This window comes from Mustelus asterias, chromosome 5 (assembly GCF_964213995.1).
Source record: "Mustelus asterias chromosome 5, sMusAst1.hap1.1, whole genome shotgun sequence".
Lineage (NCBI taxonomy): Eukaryota > Metazoa > Chordata > Chondrichthyes > Carcharhiniformes > Triakidae > Mustelus > Mustelus asterias.
Genome location: NC_135805.1, coordinates 40171822 through 40190296, shown reverse-complemented (window position 1 = coordinate 40190296; position 18475 = coordinate 40171822). Strand labels below are relative to the sequence as shown.

The 18475-nt window shown below is 43.4% G+C and overlaps 1 protein-coding gene across 1 annotated transcript in view; it reads right to left on the bottom strand.

Annotated features, from left to right (window-relative positions):
- Positions 1-18475, bottom strand: part of ascc3 (activating signal cointegrator 1 complex subunit 3) — a 562510-nt gene that overhangs the window by 143858 nt on the left and 400177 nt on the right. Inside the window, exons 27-30 of the mRNA XM_078212424.1 lie at positions 13762-13928; positions 11396-11541; positions 7587-7707; positions 5014-5156 (exon numbers count right to left, since the gene is read on the bottom strand). Coding sequence (XP_078068550.1) covers positions 5014-5156; positions 7587-7707; positions 11396-11541; positions 13762-13928 — 577 coding nt within the window. The remainder of the gene's footprint in view (positions 1-5013; positions 5157-7586; positions 7708-11395; positions 11542-13761; positions 13929-18475) is intronic.

Here is an 18475-nt window from a genome sequence, read left to right as displayed (position 1 = left end):
CTTGTAAACCTCCTCTGTACTCTCTCTAAATCCTCCATGTCCTTCCGGTAGTGTGGCAACCAGAACTGGACGCAGTATTCCAAATGCGGCCGAACCAACGTTCTATACAACCGCAACATCAGACCCCAACTTTTATACTCTATGCCCCATCCTATAAAGGCAAGCATGCCATGTGCCTTATTCACTACCTTCTCCACCTGTGACGTCACCTTCAAGGATCTGTGGACTTGCACACCCAGGTCCCTCTGCGTATCTACACCCTTTATGGTTCTGCCATTTATCGTATAGCTCCCCCGTACGTTAGTTCTACCAAAATGCATCGCTTCGCATTTATTTGGATTGAGCTTCTGCAAGCGAAGTTGGTAGCCCTAACTGTCTCATCAATGAGGTGCTGCTGAAAGCTAAGATACAGGAACAGCAAGGAAGATTGGGGACACCGTCAATATGGGGGAAGTGGTTTCCACTGCATTAGTCCCTTGATGATTAGAGACATGTATCTTCAGGAAATCCTCATGCAATGGCAAGGCTGTGACATGGGAAGACTGCTATTTTAAAACTTCAATTCTCTTGGAGCTCTGACCGCCTGCTGTGAAGTCTGCTGTGAAGCCACCTCCTCTTTGTTGCTGGGGTGTTGACACAGCATGATGCTGGCAGAAACGGACAGCACCATGACACAGTGGTTAGCACTGCTGTCTCACAGCGCCAAGGACCCGGGTTCAATTCCGGCTTGGGTCACTGTCTGTGTGGAGTCTGCACTTTCTCCCCGTGTCTGCGTGGGTTTCCTCTGGGTGCTCTGGTTTCCTCCCACAGTCCGAAAGGCATGCCAGTTAGGTGCATTGGCCATGCTAAATTCTCCCTCAGTGTACCCGAACAGGCGCTGGAGTGTGGCGACTAGAGGAATTTCACACAGTGAAGTGTCAATGTAAGCCTACTTGTAACACGAATAAACTTCGTGTGTTCACTCCCTGTGGAGTGAAAGTTGCCACTAATTAGTCACTCGACAACCTTAATTGGCATCCCACCACAAATGCATGTGTTCCTTCCGTCAGATCCAATCTTTCTGTGTAAAAATAGGCTGGAGGCGAGAACAAATTGCCAAATTGACCCAGTCATTTTCTTTCCCATACCAACACCACACAAATCTCCATAGTTGCTGCAAATCTCTCACTCTACTATCTGCATAAAAAGTTCATCTGAAATTTTAATTACTTTTTGTGGGAAGAATTTTCTGGCATGTGTCCCAAGCTTACCTTGTGTTCTTGTTCTACTGTCAGATTAATTTGAAGTGAAGTTCCAGATTTGCCTTTTTAACGCCAGTTACTATCATATACCTCAGTAAGACCCTCTTCCACTTTTTGTTTTCAAGTTTCAAGAGCTCATATTTCTTCTGGTTTTTTTTCTCATGACTCAGTCCTCTGACATTAGGGATCAGTCTCATGGCCCTTCCGTGTAGCGCATCCCTTGAGTCTTAGTGATCAGAACTAATGCATTATACAGTTTAAGCACATTCTCTTCTGATGTATACTGAACATTTTCTGGCTGCGGAGTTCAGTGTTCGGTTTAACTTGTTGACTAATGAATGAGATGATGCAATATGTTAAATAGCAATAACATTCATCCTCAGCTATGTCAGTTGTATGTTATCCGATCTTTTTGACTTGGTCAATTAATGCAGCAATAGTGTTGATGGATCTTTTGACGTATATTTATATTCACATTGTGCAGCTGCTGTAATCAATCAACCATTGAACTTTAAAGCAACAGTATCCCGGTAAATTTACAAGTAAAGTTGACGAAATAAAGGAGATTCAAAAGTTATCACTACAGAATGTTAACCATCAACCCCCACCCCCTTTAATTCTTGCCGCGCGCGCTTGTGTGTGTGTATGTGTACACAATTTCTTAATCCTAAGGTTGTATCATAATAACATAATAATTATAATTATGTTGCTGATGTTTTAGAATAAATAATTCTTGTCACTTGGCTTTTAAGTAACCCATTGAACTCATTTGCAGAGGCCGACTCTTTTTTATTGCTATAGGCGTGATGCTGGAAGATTACTGAGATTTACCATTGCTTTAAAAGGGAGCAAGGGATCACCAAAGTAATTACATGCCATCATTACTTCATCAATTGCATTACTTTCTCAGAAGACTCAGGAAATTTGGTATGTTCGCTACGACTCTCACCAACCTTTATTGATGCACCACAGAAAGCATTTTTTCTAGTTGTATCACAGCTTGGTGTGGCTCCTGCTCTGCCCAAGACTGCAAGAAACTACAAAGGGTCGTGAATGAAGCCCAGTGCATCACTCAAAGCAGCCCTCCCATCCATTGATATTATCTACACTTCCCACTGCCTCGGAAAAGCAGCCAGCATAATTAAGTACCTCACGCACCCGAAGTCGTCAACAAACCTGGAAATATTACATTTGATTCCCTCATCCAAATCATTGATATATATATTGTGAATAGCTACGGCCCAAGCACGGATTCCTGTGGGACTTCACTAGTCACTGCCTGCCACTCAGATAAAGACCCATTTATTCCTACTCACTGTTTCCTGTCTGCTAACCAATTCTCAATTCATGCCAATATATTACCCCCAATCCTATGTGCTTTAATCTTGTATGCTGTTTAAAAAGGGACTTATGTGGGACTTTATCAAAAGCTTTCTGAAAATCCAAATTCATTTTATCCACTGGTTTTCCCTTATCTATTCTGCTAGTCACGTCCTCGAAAAAATTCAGTAGGTTTGTCAAACATGATTTCCCTTTCATAAATCCATGCTGACTTTGTCTAATCCCATTCATATTTTATAAGTGCCCTGTTATCACATTCCTTATAATAGACTCTAGCATTTTACCCTTAAATGGATAAAATATATAAACTGGAATCAAAGGTTGGCAGGCAAAAGTGTAACTGGACAACTGGCTGCCTTTAAAGAAGAGATAGTTCTGGCACAGTCAAGGTATATTCTCATGAAGGAAAAAGGTGAACAAATCCATAGCTGCCTGGATGCAAAAGGGATAGAGATCAAGATGAAGAAGAAAACAGATGTCAGGTGGATAATCCAATTAAAAATCAGGCTGCATATAGAAGGTTCAGAGAGTAATTGAAAAAAAAAACAAAGAGAAGTAAATAGAGAAGAAACTGGCTGTTAACATAAAAGAGAGTCCAGAAGTCTTCTATAGCCATATAAATAGTAAAAGGATGGCAAAAGGAGGAGAGGGGCCAATTAGGGACCAAAAAGAGTATTTAAAAAATAATTTCACAGGGTGTAGGCATTGCTGGTTAGGCAAGCATTTATTTATTGCCCACCTATAAGTGCTTTTGAGAAGGTGAAGGTGAGCTGCCTTGTCGAACTACTAGAGAGCATGTAGTGAAGGCACACTTACACTGCTGTCAGTAAGGGTATTCTAAGTTTTTGACCCAGTGACAATGAAGAAATGGTGATATTGTTCCCAGTCTGGATGGTATGTGACTTGGAGGTGAACTTGCACACGGTGGTCTTCTCATGCATTTGTTGATCTTGTCCTTCTAGTTGGTGGAGGTTACAAGTCTGGAAGATGCTATTGAAGGAGCCTTGGTGAGTTGCTGTTGTGTATTGTGTAGATGATATACACTGCTGCCACTGTGCATTAGTGGTAAAAGATGGGAATGTTTAAGGTGGAGGATGGGCGGGGGTGATTCAGTGATGGTAATGTCATTGTATGCCAAGGAGAGATGGTTTGATTCTTTCTAGTTGGAAATGGTTATTGCCTTTTGCCTTTGACTTAGGCGGCACGAATGGGTGTCAGCCCAAGCCTAAATATTGTCCAGGTCATGCTGCATATGGATACGGACTGCTTCAACATCTGGGAATCATGAATTGTGCTGAACATCCCCACTTCTGACCTTATGATGGAGAGAAGGTCATTGATGAAAGAAAATAAAACAAGCAAGAATGGAGCTATGATATTAAACAGTATCAAATCCGTATTGTTAAAACTATTAACCTTTGATTTATTATTAAGCAAAATCCCCCATCTGTAAATTGATGCGTTTGGTAATAGAACGCATGTAATGGGTACACTCAATACCCCAAAAGAGTGCTGACACAACTGCAGGTGGAGAAAGAACAGCTACAACAGCGATTTTAACTACAATCATGGCAATATTAGTTTTAAAAAGCACTGGTGTAACTGAAAGTTAAGCATGCTTGGATTTTTGGTCAAGATGTAATTAAAAACAGGTTCAGGCTGCAGAGTTACTGTGAACTGTGGCCTGGGAGCTGTGGGTCTGAAGCTTCCTGTGCTAATCAAATATTTAGAGTTAGACCTGATGGCACTGAGGTTCATGGGTTCTATGTGAGCTGCATGATATCTGAACCAAGCATAGTGGAGTCGTTTATCAGTAACTTAATTGGCTGTTCGAGCAATGTGATCGGTTTCCAGTTACGCCATTAGCTGGGTGCCAGAGAACCTTCTGGAAGAATGTGAGAAGTTTAAGATAAAGAGACGTGTTTGAGCCTTTGTCTGCAGTGATAACTCTGCAGAGATCAACCATCACTAGAAGAAGTGCCCCAAAGAACATCATCACAGAAGACCACCAGGATAAATTCTACCTTGGGAATGGACCTGGCCAAATCTTTCTAAACCAGGTAGTATCTATTTTCAATAAAAGAATTAAAGTTGATGTTCAGTTAAAAGTTAAAGTTCAGTAAGAGTTAACATTTAGTTAAGAGTAAAAGAGTTAAAGTGTTGCACCTGTTTTAAATTTGAGTTGGTGCCTAAAGTCTTAAGGAAGATTGTTGAGAGAATGAAGAGTTGAGTCTTGTCCTTGTTTATCACATTAAACTGGAATGCTTGAAAGACTTTGAATTAGTAGCCGAATAATACAACAAGATATTTATAGGGAAAATCTGTGTATCCACTCTGCTCACCCTGAAAACATTGATACTACTAACTCAAACTTTTTGAAAAAACACAATAGCGGGTAAAACAATTCATTTTGTTTGATTGAGCACTGTACCTCTCGTTCATCCATGTGCAGCCATTGTTTGGGGTCATCCTCTGCTGCTAGAAACGCTATCAAATCCAAAGCTGTGAGACGGGTTTGACGTCTGGATGACACAAAGATCAGCACAGGCTTGGATGGGGAATGGCTCCGAACCGCTGTTTAAAAAAAAATAAACTATCTGAACAATTTGTCCAAGTCAACATCTAATGGTTTGTTGGTGATTTAGGAACAGGTGTGGTTGAATAGGCTGGGACAGATTTATTGTTCATTAATGTTTAGTACTTTGCGACTGTCAGGTTGTAATTAATCTGAGCAGACATGACTGGCCTTCTTCTCGCAATCAATACACACATTTATGTCATACAACTAATTAGCTCAGTCATACAGCTGTAATTAGCCTGACCCAAAATGATCTGCAACTGTCAGCTTGATAACACAATTGTTACAACCTTTGAGAATTTATTTTTACAGCTATTACCTAATCAATACAAAATGTATTCTCAACGGAATTATTAAGTACTTGTTAGCGAAATATTACGGGCACATGCACACCTCAGTATTAACGCTTCAGTTCCTTTACAGCCTAACACTATCCTCCTTTATTAAGCCAATTCATTCCAGACAGCAGTTGTTTTAAGAAAAGGCAACAGGATTGAACATTGCAATAGTACGCTAAATTCACAAGTGGCAAAGACCCCCGTCATTGCAGCTAATTCCTTGTGCTGTGACTGATGACAAGCAGAGGTGAAAGTTGGAGGTTTTGGTTTGGTTTGGCTTGAATTTGATTTGAATTATGATGTTGGCAAGTGTTACATGTTGATCTTAAAGTTTAGGTCGCATTACTCATTGGATTGGTGAGTGGTGATTCTCACTGCCACATGGCAATCACCAGCGTTAATTTCTTTTTGATTTAAAATACACATCCAAAGGAAATATTGGGCCTGATTTTGCCATCAGGTTGTACCCGTTTTCGAGCACGAAAACTTGGTAAAGTTGGGCGTGAGGCGAGTAGTGCGATTTGCGTCCGCCTCTGCGCTGGTTCCCCCTTTACCAAGGCCCGAAAATGGCCGCGATTGGGACCGTGCCCGAAACAGGCGCGACGGCCATTTAAATGCATTTGCATGCATTTAGATTGACTTAAAGGGCTGCATGTCCAATCTTACCGGCACTTCTTCCTTTACAAGCACGTTCACCGATCCAGAATCGGCGTGAAACAGACATGCTCTACAGAAGTCCGATTTGGGCTCTCCAGTTAGTGAGGAGGTAGATGCCGAGCGTCCGACGACTCTCTGCTTGTGATCGGTGGGTTGGGGGGGTTGGTGGCGGGGATGTGGGTCTGATGGCTCTCTGCTTGAGATTGGTAAGGGGGGGGATCAAGGGGGGTCCGCTTCCATTCTGCCTGAGATCAGTGGGGAAACATAGAAACATGGAAACCCTACAGTGCAGAAAGAGGCCATTTGGCCCATCGAGTCTGCACCGACCACAATCCCACCCAGGCCCTACCCCCTTATCCCTACATATTTACCTGCTAATCCCTCTAACCTACGCATCTAAGGGGCAATTTTAACATGGCCAATCAACCTAACCTGCACATCTTTGGACATCTTGGAGGAAGAGGGGGTCCACTGCGACCCTGCTTGAGATCGGAGGAGGGGTAGGGGGAGAGGCCTGCGATTGGTCTGGGTGGCGGGGGAGTGGGGGAGTTAAGGGGGTTAGTAATGTTGGAGGGAATGGGGCAATGTCTGCGGGGGCCAGGGGGAGGCATTATCTGGCCCGGGAGGTAGGTGGCAGGGGAGCCGCATTCTATTACTTTTTTTTCTGCGCATGCGCAGTTGGAGGTGCTGATTGGAGCTGCAGGGTTTTAGGCCTGTTAAGCGCCACCCACGGGCTTCTGCAGCCCGATTCGGAATTGCTGATATTTTTTCAGGCAGAGTGCGTATGGGGGCGCCTGAGAATGGGTCTAAAAGTTTCGGATCTGAAACACTCCCAGTTTCAAGTCCGCCTGGTACTTAGAATCAAAATGGTAAAATAGAGCCCATTGAGTTTCAAAATAGTTATGACACATTGCTTTCCTTCAGTACTTAAAGCTCAAATAAATTAATTTTTATTTTTTCCAATTACACAATAAAAGCAAGTCTCATGAAGTGCTACCAGCCACGGATTGTGCTGAGAGATCATTAGGTGCGACTCAATCCTTTTAATATCTGATGGTTGAAACAATTGCATGGAGTGTCTCAAGTTCTGTGGGTGCTTTTGGCCCATATTTTCCTTCTTTTAATAGGCACTCATTCATGCACAGAAAGCCTGTAAACATCATCTGTAAAAATTGAGATCCAATTAAAGCAACATCACCTATGTTGACTTGTTCAAGTTACTCTTTTGAAGCTTAGATTACAAACTCACCAGATATCAATGAATTCATGCCTGGTCAAATGATAGAACTGTGCAACAAAGCACTCATCAGATCACTCTACCATCTAAAATAGTCCTTGTGTAACAGATGATTTCAAGAATATAAAGGGCCAAATAGGTAAGGTGAAACAACTTAAAGGTTGTTTTTCTGTCTTTCAAATCCTAAAACTCACCTTGGAATGTTGGCTTGTTCATACTGGCCATGCGAGGGCAGTAATGCTGTCCTGGGAAGCCATGAATGTGAACTTCAAGAGGAACTGGGCGTACCGATGGTCTAAAGTTAAACAATCCATTCTGTATTAAACAGGAAAAGAAGTACAGCATATTAATACATATTTTAAATATGCTCCAAAGTACAGTCATTTGATCTGAAAGATGGACACTTTGCCATTCAATCTAAAGTGCATAGGACTATAAACTCAATAAACAGACAAGTTTTCTTTCCTTTGAAGCTGATTCAAAGGATAGAGGATATTAAAATAACCACACTCCTGTCAGATCAGAAGGACCCCTCCTTAGTACAGAGTTACTTGATTTCAATTGGTGCAGCATTCGAGGAGCTATAATTGTGCTCATAGTCCTTGGATTAGAAACGGAAACACTGCAGGGGGGTCATTTTGCAGAGCCTGCAAGAGGGGAAATGTGTCATGCAAACTTAATTAGTCAGGATGCAAAACTTCAATTTCCCAATGGTGGATTGAGATGTAGAGATAAAGTCAGCAGCCTGTCGAGCCTCAGTCCGGCTTGTGGTAGTTCATGCTTGTAATACATTTGAGTGCCATGAATACTCATTTATGTAAAACTTAAGATAAAGTCAGTAGGGCATGAGAACTTCATGGCACCCGGTTCACGATCGTTTAAAGGTCGCATATAACAGATGGTTTTGTGCAGTTGCGTGTAGGTTAGCAGCTTGCCTTGTTTAAATCTACCGCAAGGGGGAAGTGAGCAGGAGAATTGCAGCTTGCATGGAGGCTCGGGATGAGCAAGGATGAGCCAGTAATAAAGGCAGATGTGGAGTTTATTTGGGATGGAGGTCATGGAGGAGTGGAAGAAGGATCCAGGGGAGGACAGAGGGTGGGGTCGGGGGAAGGACCTGACCTCCTGAGTCTGAGAGGGGTCTTTGGGATCGGACAGCGAAAGGATATGTTCCCTTTTTTTCTTGCTCTGCCACTTTTTGTTCGGCTCACGTCCAACCCTTACTGCCCCTTGTGATGCCTTGCCTTCATATTGTGGCTTGCTGTCTTCTTGTCCCCTGGAGCTTTTGCATTTTTTATTCATGTTAGTCTTTTTTTTGTGCGGAGTGGTGGATGAGGGTGTATTTGTGTGGTGGGGGAATGAAGGAAAATGGAAGTTCTTTGTTCGTGGGGAATACGGGGGGGAAGGAAAAGCTTTCGGAGATAAAGAAACAAAGAACAATACAGCACAGGAACAGGCCCTTCGGCCCTCCAAGCCCGTGCCACTCCCTGGTCCAAACTAGACCATTCTTTAGTATCCCTCCATTCCCACTCCGTTCATATGGCTATCTAGATAAGTCTTAAACGTTCCCAGTGTGTCCGCCTCCACCACCTTGCCTGGCAGCGCATTCCAGGCCCCCACCACCCTCTGTGTAAAATATGTCCTTCTGACATCTGTGTTAAACCTCCCCCCCTTCACCTTGAACCTATGACCCCTCGTGAACGTCACCACCGACCCGGGGAAAAGCTTCCCACCGTTCACCCTATCTATGCCTTTCATAATTTTATACACTTCTATTAAGTCTCCCCTCATCCTCCGTCTTTCCAGGGAGAACAACCCCAGTTTACTCAATCTCTCCTCATAACTAAGCCCCTCCATACCAGGCAACATCCTGGTAAACCTCCTCTGTACTCTCTCCAAAGCCTCCACGTCCTTCTGGTAGTGTGGCGACCAGAACTGGACGCAGTATTCCAAATGCGGCCGAACCAACGTTCTATACATCTGCAACATCAGACCCCAACTTTTATACTCTATGCCCCGTCCTATAAAGCCAAGCATGCCATATGCCTTCTTCACCACCTTCTCCACCTGTGACGTCACCTTCAAGGATCTGTGGACTTGCACACCCAGGTCCCTCTGTGTATCTACACCCTTTATGGTTCTGCCATTTATCGTATAGCTCCTCCCTACATTATTTCTACCAAAATGCATCACTTCGCATTTATCAGGATTGAACTCCATCTGCCATTTCTTTGCCCAAATTTCCAGCCTATCTATATCCTTCTGTAGCTTCTGACAATGCTCCTCACTATCTGCAAGTCCTGCCAATTTTGTGTCGTCCGCAAACTTACTGATCACCCCAGTTACACCTTCTTCCAGATCGTTTATATAAATCACAAACAGCAGAGGTCCCAATACAGAGCCCTGCGGAACACCACTAGTCACAGGCCTCCAGCCGGAAAAAGACCCTTCCACTACCACCCTCTATCTTCTGTGACCAAGCCAGTTCTCCACCCATCTAGCCACCTCCCCCTTTATCCCATGAGAGGGGGCCTGAGGGAGGGAGCTTGTGTACTGCATTGAGTAGAATCCCAAAATATTCTGTAAATGCCTAGAGTGGTAGTGATTAACAAGGGAGATGTTCAAGCCTGTCAGGGCGGGGACAGTTAGTCAAGGTAAAAAAAATTAGGGTCCTAAAGGGTGATTACAGTACTGTCCAAATGTGTATTCCACCTCGAGGTGTTGGCTGGCAGGGTCCTCACAGGGCCTTGAGTTCACCTATAACATTTCAATTACCCCTGCTGAGCGTGATCTTGGACAATGTTATTCGCAATGCATAAAAGAGAGGGACATCTGAGCCTGCAAGTTCAGTCACATGCCCCACAGAGTTATTAGGACAACACTGGATATTAACATGAATATTCATTAAAGAGTGAACAATAAAACGACATTCTTTTTCCCACAAAGAAGAAAATGTCCATAACTGTAACCATTAACGGGAGTGAACCATGCGGTGTGCTCGTACACTCAGCTCTCTAACTTGAGTGGGGGAAGCAGGGTCGGGGATCCAACTTGGAAAGGAGGCCAATGTTGGAGGCCTGCGCCTTCGCCTGTTTGAGACATCTCCCCTCTCACCTCTCTTGCTTTTGACTTCCTTCTACTGTCATCAAAATTGAGGCTGGGTGGGAAGTGGTACTGAAGTGACCATTATGGCCGCTATTTGCGTGAAAGAATGAAAAACTATAGGCCAGGATGAGAGATCTGCAAGAGGTTACAAAGATATAGTGCAATGAAATGACAGAGGAGTGAGAATTCTAAGCATGATACACTGGGGGAACAGGGAATCAATGTAAGTCAATGAGGACAGGCATGATGGATGAGCAGGACAAGATGCAGGCAATGTTTATCAGAAAATTGGAATTTATGAAAAGTAAAAGTTGGGAGAGATTAAATGTAGCGATGTTGAAAAGCTGGGGAAGGATTTTAGCAGATGTAGGCATGAGTTGGGACAGAGGCAGCAATCTACATGTTTGCTATATGCAAATCCCATTTTTGCAGCAATCTCAACTTTACATCAGTCCAATAATGACATTCATACAAGTATTGATTGTAAAAGCTGCACCCATTCACAGTTAATGGAATACACTGTAAGCAGCAAGGGCCTAATGTTCTCAGTATTTACGCTCTCAGCTTTCTTTGAGGTGATAAAATCAATGCCACAGAAGCTTTAAAATGACAGAAGGCAGTTTAACATTAAATGTGAAGTGAATTATAGAAGTTTGGTTTAAGGATATATGCGCTTAGTCAAAAAAATGCATCTTTACTGTTCACCGAAATGCACCATCAGTGATATAGATGACAGGCACATCATTCCATCACTGTCAGTTGCAGCTTGCAAATCGCAGATTGGATTCTGCAAAGTACCATTAAATGATATGTGCTCCCAAAGTGCACAAGCACACATAATCCATTTGGCATTGAGCCCATGATCTGTAATTGCTCCCCGTGGTCTAATATTTGTTCTTACCTGTCGGATGCCTAACCAGTCAGCCAAGTCCTTGGCATTTGCCAGTGCAGTGGACAGCCCCACTATCCTTACAGGGCTATCTGTGTGAGATGAGATGAAACTAGTTCTGGAGACGATTACTTCCAGCACAGGACCTCTTTCATCCCCTGCAAATAAACACATTTTAAGTTGTTGCATTACTTTTAAGTCCTAATCTGTTCAACAAAAGTCTGAGTAGAAAAATGCCCTATTTTAAACAGAAGCCAAAGCAATGTTATAATTCATACTGTTTCCAACATACTGGGGTTGAAATTGGGCTCCCATAATCTTGGGACTGTAGCATGATGGGTTGGAAAATTATTGTATTTTTATGAATTGAAATGCGAATGCTTTCGAGGCCACTTCAAATGGATGGAATTAATAGACTTCAAATGGGTAGAAATATTGGGCCACAAGTGACAATTGAGTGGGGATTGCCATTCCATTCGTAATTTCTTACCTTCAAATCTAAGCGTTCCTATCTTGCCTGACCTTCTGACTCAGGGGGTCAGGCGGGGTGGTTCAGCCAGTCCAGCGAGGGTGGGGTGAGGGTGTCAGTCGAGGGTGAGGGTGTCAGTCAGGACTCCCATGTGGGTCGGTGTTCAGGGTGTACCTTTCAGGACTGAAATGAGGAGAAATGTCTTCACCCAGGGAGCAGTGAGCCTGTGGAATTTGCGACCACAGAAAGCAGTAAAGGCCAAAAAAGTTGAATGTTTTCAAGGAGTGAGTTATAGCTCTTGGGGCAAAAAGGATCTAAAGATATGGGGGAGAGGTTGGGTCAGGATACTAAGTTGAATGATTAGCTATTATCATAATGAATGGCAGAGCAGTCTTGAAGGGCTAAATGGCCTCCCCTGCTCCTATTTTCTATATTTCTAAGTAAAGTTGCCACCTGAAATGTCTCTGTTCATCAGTTTGGACAAAGTGACTTGGTTCCAGTCATTCAAAGCAGTTAACAGGAAGAGTTCAGGATACCGTTCTTCCTTAGTTCCTTGGTATTTTCTCTCAAATTTGGATTCTAAATACAATTCTAATTTACTATAATTAGCAAAGATCTGATTCATCTCAAATTCCAACTATCTGATGCAATGAAAGATAAATCAGGCAATCATTAGAAGCATTTTATATAAACTCGAGACAGGCAAAATTAATTTCTGCAAGGTTGTTCATTTCTCATTTGGCATTGCCTCCACAGTCACTGCCACCACAACTTTATTTACTTTAAAGTAGCAGTCAGGATTCCAAAGGCCCAGCAACCTATCCACTGGGCACACAAATCAAGAAGCTCCCGGGTTCAACTGATAATCTCTCCTGCACTGACTGACAGTGAGTGATTCAGTAGAACTATGCTGCAACCATGAATCAATACATTCAAGTGTCAGTTTGAGTACTATTGTGGATAACCATATTCCCTAACAGTATATCATCCCTCACTTAGAAGTTAAGTCCCCTTAAACTGAGAGAAGGGTCCCCAGGTGTTGCCATAACAATCCTGGGCTGGGTTTCCAATCTGAAATACAGAATGCCTTGCTCCATCCAGAGCAACTGCTAGCTGGTACAGAACACCCACCTCCACCTTGGTACAGATCCCTACCCTAGCTTCCACTCTGGTACAGATCTCGACCTTAGTCCTCACTTTGGGTTTCTTGCCTCCTTTTGATCCCTAATTCAGCTTCTTGTCTTCAACGTCATGGGGGATGTCGAACAGATCAGACTGATTATTGAGCATCAGGTCGAAAAACGATTGGTGATGGCGGAGCCTAAAGTCTCCTGCCACAAAGCAGCAGGACAGAGCACAAAAACTTCTCCAGATCCTCCCGGAACAGCTTCCCTCCCTCCCGCATTTGTTGCTCCTCTATTTATAGATTCTGGTGGGATTTTCCAGCCCAATGACAGAAAATCCCGCCCAAGGTCAATGGACCTTTGCAAGGCCCGTGTCCCGCCCGCTATGATTCCTGTGGCCAGCATGATGGAAAAATTCAGCCCTCTGTGTCTGGAGGAACAGCAAGGACGGGAGGGAGGGAACTGGTGATTGGAATAACTACAGCAGTGAGCATGGGAGAGACAGAATCAGTGATTGGGGGAACAGCTCTGTGTCTCCTGTGCTTGTGTTCCTCCAATTACAACACTGCACAGTTCTCACTCTCACTGACTGAGCAGAGTTGCGTTTTGTTTAAAACCTCTTACACTGGACTGGCCCTTAACATTTATTTAAAATGGAAGATGGAACATTGGTGCCTCGGAAATGGCTAAAATTTTGCATCCTTGCTTTTTTGGAAAGAAGGGGCTGGACTAAAATTGGGAGGAAAAAGAAGGAAAAGGAATACTAAATTATGTTCAATGCTTACCTAGTAAGTGGATTTCATCTATAATGATGATTGACACCTTCTGGACATAGCTCCTATTCTGCCAACTTCTGCTGATTCCATCCCATTTCTCAGGGGTTGTGACAATGAGGTCGGCTTGTGCAATTGCTTTCATGTCTGGAGTCACATCCCCAGTCAATTCCACTACACTAGAAATAGACATACAATTATTTAGAAAGCAAAATATGAAGGACAGAGTTTATATTTCAAACACACACTTCCTAACCCAATCTCACTTCCAGTCTGTTTCTATTTAAAGGAAATGAAGTAAATACCCACCAATTGCACCCATTTAACATAATAAATATACAAGCAACAGATTCTCTTCTCTCTCTTTCAATAAAAATGAGACTTATCAACCTAAAAATCCTTCTAACATACGCCAATAACAGAAAGCAAGAGTGGGAGAGTTTCCTGGTCAGTCATGTGATGGAAAGAAAATTGAAGCCCCCTAACATCATTATATATGGCTCCAGATGGCAACATGCCTGGGAAAGTGTACTTTGCCACAGCAACTCTGCCTCTATGGCCAGTTGGCTGTGTCAAATACCTGGGTACAAACAACACTAGGCGCTATAGTCAAACTTGGGTACACACAACAATCGGCACTGTGAGTACTCAAACTTACAAGCTTTAGTTACTTGCTAGCAAGGAGAACACACATTCAAAGCAATGCACTGCAAGGTGTTCTCCCGATTCATATAGAATGTAGCAGTTACAGTTCACTGTATAGTATCTTGTCCTTTGCAATTTTGTTGTTGAAAGGATCTTATTTTCATTCTGTAGCCAAGGCTGGGAACACAGTGGGCTCGATTCTACCATCAAGTTGGGCCTGTTTTCGGGTGCAAAACCTTGGTAAAGTTGGGTGTGAGGTGAGTAGCACGATCCAAACATGCCTCCGCGCCAGTTCCCCCTTTACCAAGGCCCGAAAATGGCCACGATCGGGACTGTGCCCAAAACGGGCGCAATGGCCATTTAAATGCATTGACTTAATGGACTGCACGCCCAACCTTAACAGCACTTCCCCCTTTACCAGTGCGTTTGCCCATCCAGAATCGGCGCAAAACAGACATGCTCCAGAAAAGTCCGATTTGGGTACTCCAGTTAGTAAGGAAGTAAGTGCCGAGCGTCTGACGGCTCTCTGCTTGAGAGCAGTGGGGAAGGGGAAGGTGGATCCGACGGCTCTCTCCTCGATATCGGATGGGGGGGAGGGGGGTAAAGGAGGGGTCTGCTGCCACTCTGCCTGTGATCAGTGAGGGGGAAGGGGGAGGTGGGTCTGCTGCCACTCTGCCTGTGATCAGTGAGAGGAAAGTGGGGCTCCGCTGCCACTCTGCCGGAGAACAGAGAGGGGGGGGGGGGGCGGAGGAGTCCGCTGCCACTCTGCCTGTGATCAGTGAGGGGGGAAGTGGGAGGGACCTGCAATCAGTCTGGGTGATGGAGGGGGTGGGGGAATAAGGGGGTCAGTTGTGTTGTGGGGGTGGGGCAATATCTGTGGGGGCCGGGGAGGCATTATCTGGCCTGGGGGGGATGTGATAGGGGAGCCGCATTCTATTTTTTTTTGCTGTATGCGCAGTTGGAGGCACCAATCGGTGCTGCAGGGTTTCGGGTGCGTTAAGCCCCACCCACAGGCTTCTGCAGTGCGATTCGGAATCGCTGATATTTTTTCAGGCAGTGTGCGTATGGGGGGCATCTGAGAACGGGTCTAAAAGTCGGATCTGAAACACTCCCAGTTTCAAGTCCGCCCAGCACTTAGAATCAAAATGTGAAATAGGGCCCAGTGTTTATGAAACTGAAACAAGGCTTAGATTAAGCATTTATCCTGAATATGCAAGTGTTGGCCTCATTGAAGGCCTTGTTGATAACTTTTTTTCCATTCTTGTTGACAGAGTTGCCTTGTTGTTGTTGTAACTTAATTTTCCACACCAACATCTGCAGTTTTTAACTGCTTTTAACTATAATTTCACAGCAACCCCATGGTGCTTTATTTGAAGTGAGCATCCTTAATCTTGCAGAACAAAGTGAATTAAATATTTGGCCATAGCTGGAATTACAACTTAATTTCCACAGCTGGATTACCAGTATGGGTCAGGCAGGTGCCAACTGCATGGGGTTCGATTCCTGTTCTAGCTGGGGTGGATTTGGAACCTCCCTCCTTGCTCTACCTGTGGTGGCAGTTGTGATGCTGTGGATATGACTTGACTTCAGGCACGATTCTTTACATTGCAGAACGCCCCTAATAATTTTTTTGTACATACACTTTTTTCTAGTGAGACAATCAGACAGTTAATGGTTTGCATCCGTCCATTTAATTCTGGAGAATGGGACATGAGTGGTCTGCCCGCTCCTGCAATCTCAGTTTATCAAACCAAGCACGGATGGCCAATTAGTGGTTGTCTGGTGGCAAGGCGACCAATAGCAATACAAAGGAGGGGCTCTGTGCCCAATCAGGAGTTTGGGCCGGGATGTAATGTGGCATTGGGGTTATGCCTTTAATAGGAACTCAGTCTTGGCTACAAATCCAAAGGGGCAGACTAAGAAGTAAAAAAAATTAAAAACACAGAGACACGACTACCTTCACTCACAGAATTTGTTGCTACATTCAGCTATGGACCCAACAACAAGCTTTCTCTTCAGCCTTTGTGCCACCTTGTTATAGCTGCTGTAAACTACTCCCAAACCATTTCACGTCTGACACCCAAAAAATGCACCCAGCAATGAAAAATTGCAATTAGGTTGTTAACATGCTCGGTAATTTCAAAATGGTAGGCTTCCCATCTCAGTGTCTGCGTGCCTTCTGTCTTTTTGGAGACTGGTATGATGACATTGTATTGTCAATCTGAGGTTATCACGCCCTATTTTATGTTTGCAGAAGGGGGTCAGGGAGTGGCTGCCTGATTTGCAGCTATCAAATCCAGCCCCATGTTTTATTAAATGCGTACAATAGTGTCCTCACTGGGTAAACTGCAGATTCACTAACTTTCCACAAATAATTATCTTATCTTGCTCCGTTACAAATTTAATTTGTGTCTTTCTCATAGAATGCTTACTCAACAGCATAGATATTTCACTAAAGATTACATCATACTTAAATAGTGCATTATTCCAGGTATTTCAAATAGTGTTATAACTTCCTTTAGTGACCTCAAAGTGTTGTTGTCGTCAAATTGAAAGCAAGTAGTACAGTTATGTATCTTAATTTAGCATTAATCCTCATTGCCTTTTTAACTACAAAGTAACATTTGAACCAATCTGATCCACATATTCCTCAAGTACTACCTAGCACTATCTAGAACAAACTCCATCTAGTATTCCAAATTTAAAGGAATCTATGAAAAGCCCATTGAGCAAGGACTAAAAGCCTTTGTGACTAATATAATTTGTTCGGATTCATCATTATCTTCATCCTCTTCTTCAGTATTCTCTGCATAACGTGTCATTTCGAGGACCAACCTCTTCACTTTGGAAAGTTAATCGATACTTCAAACCCACCTGGAACATCTGTTGACTGATCCTTGGGATTCATTTTGCCCCTTATTTTGTCTTCTGCAATAATTGCCAGATTTACTAAAGGTGTCTTGAATCCTTGCGCCCAGTATCTGTACTATTTTGAAATGTGGCAATCATTTAGTCCTCTATTCTTTGTGTCACTGTTGAATGCCTCATTTGTTTCATGAAAGCTAAATTAAATGACTGTTCTCCCAGGAATTCTCTACTGAAGGCAGCAGACGTCTAGTCCAGCAGGGTCTCTTTCCCTGACATGGAATGCCAGTTAGAACCAGTTTCTGGTCCATATGAGACACCTTAGCACAATTCAGCAATTTAAATGCTAGTGCTGATCTTGAGATTCCTAAATTGCATTTCATCAGTCGTGTATACGATCTGTTAAAGTCCATGATGTATTCTTCCAGGGAATGATCATCTTTTTCCTAAATCTATCAAATTCTGACCATGCATCATCGGCTTTTTGCAATTCATCATTTCAGATTTCTAATAGAAGATTCAAACCTTCATCGCTATCCAAGTGATAGGCACCTATCTTACAAAATACCTTTCTGATTTTACTTCTTCTACATAGTGACCATGCCAGGACCATATCTTGATTTCTCTTCAGGAGGGTTGTAACCCATATCCACTTAGGTGGTCCACTGGTCACATGGTTCAGACTCTGACATCATCAATTTTTACTTGCTTTCTGCTCTTTTTCAGAACAGCCACTAGAATTTTTGATTGAAGATTTTTTTCTCAGTTTCCAGCCCTCACCTTTAGGCAACCATTGTCTGCTAACATGCCATTTCCCAGAAAACCAGGTGAAGGGTAGAACTCGAGCCAATCATTTCACTTTCATAAACAATCGTTTGCACAGGTATGCATTCCAGGCACACCGTCCCTTAACCCAACCACAGATCTAGTCTGCTTCCATTTTCTTTAAACTGGAATAGGCTGCCAGTTTTCAGAAGCTAGCTTGCAGGTTGCCACTACACAGCAAGTAGAGCTGACCAGGAGACTCTCCTGCTCTTCCCTCCTGGCCTTGTTAGAAGGAATTACAGGTGGATAATCAACCTGTTTGGTCACATAATTGGTGCATGTTCTGAGGCCATCAAATTCTGGAGTCTGTTCCTTTCTACATGAGCCCATGTGAATCCCTAGGTAATGCTCCCACCTGCATCCTAAACACAATTACTATACAGCAACTTAC